Raw genomic sequence first — 8,057 nt, 5'->3', positions numbered from 1 at the left:
CTCCTGGATGAATCTGCCCTTGTTTTCTCTCACTTACTTGTTTATATTTATTGTGAGATTCTACTAGTTACTCAGGCTCTGTTTTGTTTCTCTGAAGAACAATAGCCTCTATGCTGGACCACTGCTCTATCCTAGGCACATCTTCAGTGTGGTTAGAGAGCTCTTTTCATGGCAATGACTAGAAGGCAACTTTTCAGCCACATATTCTAGATTCTGTGGATGGACAGCAATAAGACTGACTGGCCCATCTAATCCACAAGCAGTCTTTCAATATTTACGTTGGTTATCACCAGCTTATCCCCACATACTGGGAATTCCTCATGACCCATAAAGGGTCTTTAATATATCCTGAGAAGTTTTCCATTTGTCTATTTTGAGCATTTTTCTTTGCTCTATTTTTACTATCTGTCTAATCTGATCACTTTGCATTTCTGGAAATTCTTCTAAAATATCTGTTTCACTGATTTTATTATTTTATGTTTTCCATGTTTTTGTATACACACACATGCACACACATATATGTATATATAGTCATCACCACATAGGACATTTTGGTCAACAATGAGCCATATTTATAATGATGGTCCTATAAGATTACAAGACATATTTTTACTGTACCTTTTCTATATTTAGATATGTTTGGATACACAATTTCTTACCATTGTCTTACAATTACCTGCAGTATTTAGTACAGTAATATGCTATACAAGTTTGTGGCTTAGGAGCAATACCATATGGCCTAGGTGTATAGTAAGAAGTAAGATATAGTATCTAGGTTTATGTAAGTATACTCTATGATGTTTGCACAATGATGAAATTGCCTAACAAAACATTTCTCGGAATGTATCCCTGTTGTTACATGACATGGGACTATGGAACTATATATTCAGATGATTTTGGTAGGGTATGGGAATTGAAGAGAAGTAATCACATATGCCAAATCTAATATCTTGAATTCGAGATCATCTATGAAACCCATAACATTCTGACTTTATGTTTTTGGTAATTTATGCTTCTTATGACTCAAGGGACTATTACAATATATTTGTAGAACATGACCCCTGCCAAGGACTTTATAGTTCAGAAAAGGCATAATATCATGGAAAACTAAATATTTGTAAACCCACATATAATTTTATGTTTACCACACTTTGGTAATACATTAAAATTCTACGGATGTCATGGACTTCTGATTGTATGAAATGTTTTTTGGGAATAATTGGCATTTTAACTAGCCCTGGACAAAGGGGTAATATTTATTAATAGAATCACAGAGATAAAAGGTAAGAAAAATTAGATGGGGGTAATAATAAAAGGGTAGAAATAGGTAGGAGAAGTATGCACCTGTTTGGGTAACAACAGAGAGTATAATTAGACAAAAATATAGTGGGGTATGTGCAGTAGAGAATTGACAGTTTTATCAGTGAGTTCAAGTTTAAGTGAAGTTTAATAACTGTTTCTTAAGATGTTTAAAATTTGATTTTTATTGAGATCTTTTATTTTGACAGTTTGAAACTTCTTTTGAAGAATGGTAAGAAACTTTCATGCTTCTTTTATTGTTTTATTTTTAATGTTAAAAGTTTGATCACTGCTATAGTACAGTTTACTTCAAAAGGAACAGGAAATTGAATGCAGGATTTTCCACATTAGATATTAAAATGTGTTTTTAAGAATATAGGAATTAGGATATCACTGAAAATGGCAGAATAGGGGTCTCCAGGGTTCCATCCCTCCACAAAAAACAAATATAAAGTTTGCAAAATGTTGGTCAGAATCAACTTTTGCAGAAATCTGGAATCTAGTCAAAAATTTACAACCACCAGGGGAAAATGTAATGAGTAAAGAAGCTGCTGCATTGCATTAATAGGGCACTGTGGCATTTTAAATTCCCTGCTCACCATCCTCCAACCCATGGATTGGTGGTAGCTATGAAGAGAGCAATGTACACTTGTGCAGATTGCTAGTGCCAGAGGGAACAATAGGGACCTTATTCTGAAAGAATTGCGTTTGAGTGTTTTGACCTGTCTGACAGCTCCCTGAAGAACCAGCAAAAAAGACTTGTCTTTGTTTTGCCTGACTTGGAGCAATCACAGGGCTGGGGCTGCTTCCAGGAAGTGTTTGCTAAAAGCATTTAAAGGCATATACTTGCCACAAGCAGCCTGAGGCTATGGATAACAGCTGGGACAAGCATTAGGCCAAAATGCCTGAGAAGAAAAAGGTTGGGAAAAGAGATAAATACCCAAGGGAAGAGGGTTATTCAAAGCTCTCAATATACTTGGAAATTAAGAAGAACACAGATACAATGAGGGCTGGAAATATGCTCAGGAAAGACCTGAGAAGACTCTAATCTTTTACCTCTAGCAGAATTTTAGGATTTGCACAAGGAGGAATTAAAGGCAAAAGCAGGATTGTAAACAGCCTGGATAAACATTGAAGGAGTCATACACCCAATCTCCTCAGCAGTTATGGAAGAGTTGAGGAATGAAAAGATATAAATAATATACTAAATAAATAGTACAATGCCAAAAAAAGTTCTTCCTTGACAGTAATTGATTTACATCAAAATGGATTAAACTTTCCAATTAAGAGGTACAGAGTGGTAGAATGTATAAAAATACATGATCCAACTATATGCTGTCTAAAAGAAACTCATTTGAGATCTGAAGATATAAGTAGTTTGAAAGTGAAAGTATGAAAAAGCATAATGTAAATAGTAACCCCAAAAGAGCCAGGGTGGCTATACCAATATTATACAAAATAGACTCTAAATCAAAACCTGTTAAAGAAGACAAAGAAGACTTCATATATTGATAAAATTGTAACTCAGTCAAGAAGATATAAAAATTATAAATATACACACTTGACAACATAACCTCAAAATACATGAATAATAGTAACAGAACTGAAGGGAGAAACAGTTCTACAATAAGTGTTTAAGAATTCAATGCCCCACTTTGAATAATGGATAAAAGAACTAAACAGAAGATCAATAAGGAAATGGACTTGGGACAATCCTAGAACTAGACCTAACCAACTTATATAGTACAACTTATATAGTACACTCCATCCAAAAATAGCAGAAAACACACTCTTCTCATGTGCACGTGAAACATTCTCTGAGATAGATCATTATTAGGCCATGAAAAAAAATCTCAATGAAATTAAAAAGATCAAAATCATACAAGATATCTTTTCTAAACCAATAGAATGAAACTAGAAATCAGTAACAGAAGGAAACCTAGAAATTTTATATATATGTGGAAATTAATCAGAATTCTCTTTATAAATCAATGAATCAAAACAATAATCATAGGGGAAATTAGAAAACACATTGAGATGAATGAAAATGAAACCACAATTTAGTACAAATTATGAGATGCAACAAAAGTAGTACACAGAGGGAAATTTAGAGCTTGTAAATGCTTACATTTAAAAAGAAGATTCCAAATCAAGTAACCTAACTTTATACATTAAATAACTAGATAAGGAGGAGTAAGCTAAACCCACAATTAGCAAACTGACTTGGGAAAAAGTAGAAAATCTGAACAGGCCTATAAAAAATAAACAGATTGAATGAATACTCAAAAACTTTCCAACAAAGAAAAGCCCAGAACCAGATAGCTTCATTGGTAAATTCTATTAAACATTGAAAGAATTAACATCAACCCTTCTCAAAATCTTTCATAAAATAGAAGGGGGAACACTTCCTAACTCATTCTATGAGGCCAGCTTAACCTGACACTAAAATCAAATAAAGATATAACAAGAAAACTGTAAACAAGGAGTGCAATGCGCACTACCGGAAAGAAGGACATATGTGAAACGCGGACTGGGGCGGGGGGAACCAAGGGCAACACACGTAACCTAAACATCTGTACCCCCATAATATGCTGAAATAAAAAAAAATGTAAACAAATATCTTTGTGAATATGCATGCCAAAATCCTCAACAAAGTACTAGCAACCTGAGTCCAGAAACATTGTAATAAATTATAATCAAGTGAGATTTATTATCCTTGGAATGTAAGGGTGATTTAGTATACAAAAATTAATTAATGTAATATCCTATGTTAATAAAATAAAGGAGAAAAACCATGTGAACATCTCAATTGGTAGGAAAAACTTGTGACCAGCCAACATCTTTCATAAAACTAGATTGTAACGGAACTTCCAAAACACAGAAAAGGGCATTTATGAAAAACCTTTGACTTACATTGTGCTTACTGGTGAAGACTAAAAGTTTTCAACCTGAGATCAGGAGCAAGATAAGGATGCCTGCTCTTATCACTTTTATTCGACATTGGAACCCTTGTACATTGCTGGTGAATATAAAATGGTTTAGACACTGTGAAAAAGTTTGTTGACTTCTTAAAAGGTGAAAACTAGAAGCTGTATACCTAAAAGTACTCCAAACAGGTGTTGAAACAAAAACTTGTGTACAAATGTTCATAACATCAATATTAGGCAATAGCCAAAAGGTGGAAACAACCCCAAACCCGTCAATGGATTAACAGATAAGCAAAGCATGTTTTATCTACACAATGGAATATTATTGCACCATAAAAATAAAGTTCTTCTATATACTACAACATTAATAACCCTCAAAACTATCATGCTAAGTTAAAGAAGGCAGACACAAAGGTCACTTATTATATGATTCCGTATTATATGATTCCATTTATGTGAAATATCCATACTAGGTACATCCATAGAGACAGAGAACAGATTAGTCATTGCTAGGGACTAATGGGTTGGGAAAAGAGGAGAGATTGCTTAGAAGGTAGGGAGTGTTCTTTTGGGGTGATGAAGATGTTTTGGAACTAGATAGGATGATGTTTATACAACATTGTCAATGGATAACAATAAAATGCAACTGAAGTTTTTACTTTCGGACGGTTAATTTTATGTTATGTGTTTTTTGCCTCAATAAAAAAAAAAATAGAAGAATTAACACAGAATTTCACTGGTCCGAGAATTAACTGAACTTTAGAAGATTATACACAAAAATAGATCTAATTTTGTATAATAATTTACCATATTATATAATTGGCATTAAAAGACTACAGGGAAATCATTACTTACTAATTGATGCTGGGACAATTATTTTTCAATTTTTTTAAAAAAAACAAGAAAAAACATCACATTTTTCAACAAACATATTTTGAAATAAAAATTAAAACTAAATGAAGAAAATATAATGAATATTTCTCTAACCTTGGAATAGACAGGCTTTTCCAAATAAATGGTGGAACAAAAAGACAGAAAATATGCAGCCATTAGAAATATTAAATGCTAGTAAAATACACTGGAAACAATGACACTTAACTAAAGCAGATTATAAAATTCCTTGACTCTAATTTTATAAAAGTTGAAATATCACTAGACTATTATATTCTACATAATCTCTAAAGAGAGTGAATGAATATGAATTATTCCATATTATTTTTATGATTTTTGGTATCTATACAGATTTCTTAAATTAATTTGTAATACATCTTTGTCAGAAACTATTAATAATTTAACATAAATTTCAAAAAGAAATTCTCTGCTTTGATACCAATTTTCTTACCATTTTGATCAGAGAAAAAATACTGCTTAAAAAATACAATGAAGGCCATTTCAGATTCTAGAATAGGACCAGAGAAATACTGATAATGAGAAATATTTTGTCATTCAACATATAGAACTTTAGGTAGAAAGATACTTTAGAAGGAAAATGACATTTTAATTTAGATAGTTTTCTAAAAGCTTATTAACTTTAAATCTGAAATGGTATTTTTACTCATTGTCATTTACATTGATTCCCCGGAAACTGCTAAACTGAAATTACAGAAATAGCTCATTCAGATTATCCTCAATACACATCCTTTTCCTTATAGAAACATGCTCTGGGAAAGACCAATGTCTTTTAAAAAAACACAGCTTTAATATTCTCTAAAGAAATTTTGAGTCATTTGTAAGAAATTTTAAGTTTCTATTAATTTACCAGTAAGTATAAATCCTATTAGCTATTAGAATTTTGATTAGTCTTCTATCTGGTAGGATTATCAAGTATAGAGAGTTTCACAACAAGTATTTAAAATTCAATGAAAGAGCACCTAATCATTTTTTTGCTAACTTATACAGCCCTTGTTTATTGATTAATTGCTTCTTTCCCATTATACAGGAGCAGAACTTCTTCCATGAAAGATCTGAAAGAAGACTGGAGTATTACTACACCAGTGGAAGAGGTCAAACCAAAAGAAGGGAGAGGTAAAGTTGTTTCTTATATTTAAATAAATGTAATTATATTTAAAAGCTCGTGGCTTTTTATTTAATATATTTCTAATTGTCACAATAATTATGTTTAAGAGATTTATAATTCTTATGAGTATGTAATAGAGAAAAGAGTCCTCTGTATCATTTGATTAAGCATTCATTCAACAAATATTTATTAATGACTATTATATACCAAATACTGGTCTAGATGCTGTATATATAATGATGGCTGTCCACCTCTCACAAAGTTAACTATAGTTGAGTGTTGTCCAGTAGAACTTTCTGTGATAATCAGTGTTCTGTATCTGTACTGTCCAATAGAGTAGCTACTGGCCACATACAGCTATTGAACACTTAACTTGAAATGTGGCTAGTCAGCAAACATAAAAAAATGTTCAACATCTCTAATAATTAGAGAAATGCAAATCAAAACCACAATGAGATATCACCTAACCCCAGTGAGATTGGCCTCTATCAAAAAATCCCAAAACAACAAATGCTGCAAGGATGTTGAGAGACAGGAACGCTCTTACACTGCTGGTGGGACTGCAAATTAGTGCAATCTCTGTGGAAAAGAATTTGGAGATACCTCAAAGAGCTAAAAATAGAAATACCATTCAATCCAGCAATAGCACTATTAGGCATCTACTCAAAAGAGCAAAAGATATGCTATAATAGAGACCTCTGCACCCGAATGTTTATGGCAGCACAATTCACTATTGCAAGGATGTGGAAGCAACCAAAGTGCCTGTCAATCCATGAGTGGATTATTAAAATTTGGTATATGTATACAATGGAATATTATTCAATCATAAGAAACAATAGTGATCTAGCACCTCTTATATTTTCCTGGATTGAACTCGAGCCCATTATCCAAAGTGAGGTATCACAAGATCGGAAGAATGGGCTCCACTTGTACTCGCCATCAAATTAGTACTAACTGATGAACACTATGGTGCTCACATGGCAGTGATATTCTCCAGGGATTAGGGGGATCGGGAGGCAAACCCACAACTAAAGGACACAGGGAGCATTGTAGAGGGGAAGGGCCTGCCTCTCACCCTCGCTTGGGTGAGGCAAAGAGATAAAATGTAACCATAATGTTTGTACCTTCATAATACCCTGAAATAAAAAAAAAGAAATGTGGTTAGTAAGAGTGAAGAACTTAATTTTTAAGTTCAATTTTTATTTACTTACATATAAATATAAATAATTACATGTGGATCATGCTATCATTATTGGACATCTCAGCTCTAACATGTTTAAGTTGTGATTAACATTCTTGTCATTTATAAAATGTACAATAATTTATATACTGGCTTAAAATTTATGTTAACATTACTTCAACATATTTGAATATATTCTTGAGACTTTATTAAATGCCTCTGCATCCTCCCACAATTAAAAATTTTCTAAAAACTGTTAGTGAAAAATAACTAATAAATTTAGAACTTTCTTAAAGCAAGAATGGTCTGTTCGTCAAAGCTTTCATTCATAGCAAGGCTGTTTTTACTGTTTTTCTTTTTACTATCAATATTTGTATTTACAATGAAGATGAAAACCTCAGTCATTACTTACCAAGTTTTCACATGACAAATATGCTATGAGAAAAGATGAATATATTAATGGTCACAATCACAGTTAAATGAATTATAATTATGCTTGTTATAAATATGTACATTTGGGTCCAAAATGCAAAACAGTAGCAGGATGAGGGAGATTTATTGTAATTAAGTGTTTATGTTAAAAAATTGCAGATAGTTGCTCACTTAGTCAATATGAAACAATAAAACTAATTGT

At 32.3% G+C, this 8,057-nt stretch overlaps 1 protein-coding gene across 1 annotated transcript in view; it reads left to right on the top strand.

Annotated features, from left to right (window-relative positions):
• Nucleotides 1-8,057, top strand: part of CCDC178 (coiled-coil domain containing 178) — a 466,106-nt gene that overhangs the window by 21,319 nt on the left and 436,730 nt on the right. Inside the window, 2 exon segments of the mRNA XM_012656574.1 lie at nt 1,509-1,531; nt 6,166-6,251. Of these exon segments, the coding sequence (XP_012512028.1) occupies nt 1,509-1,531; nt 6,166-6,251 (109 nt within the window).

The sequence above is a fragment of the Propithecus coquereli genome, unplaced genomic scaffold (assembly GCF_000956105.1).
Source record: "Propithecus coquereli isolate 6110/MARCELLA unplaced genomic scaffold, Pcoq_1.0 Scaffold51, whole genome shotgun sequence".
Taxonomy (NCBI): Eukaryota; Metazoa; Chordata; class Mammalia; order Primates; family Indriidae; genus Propithecus; species Propithecus coquereli.
Note: the sequence above shows the minus strand (reverse complement) of the source record. Positions and strands in the feature narration are given on the sequence as shown.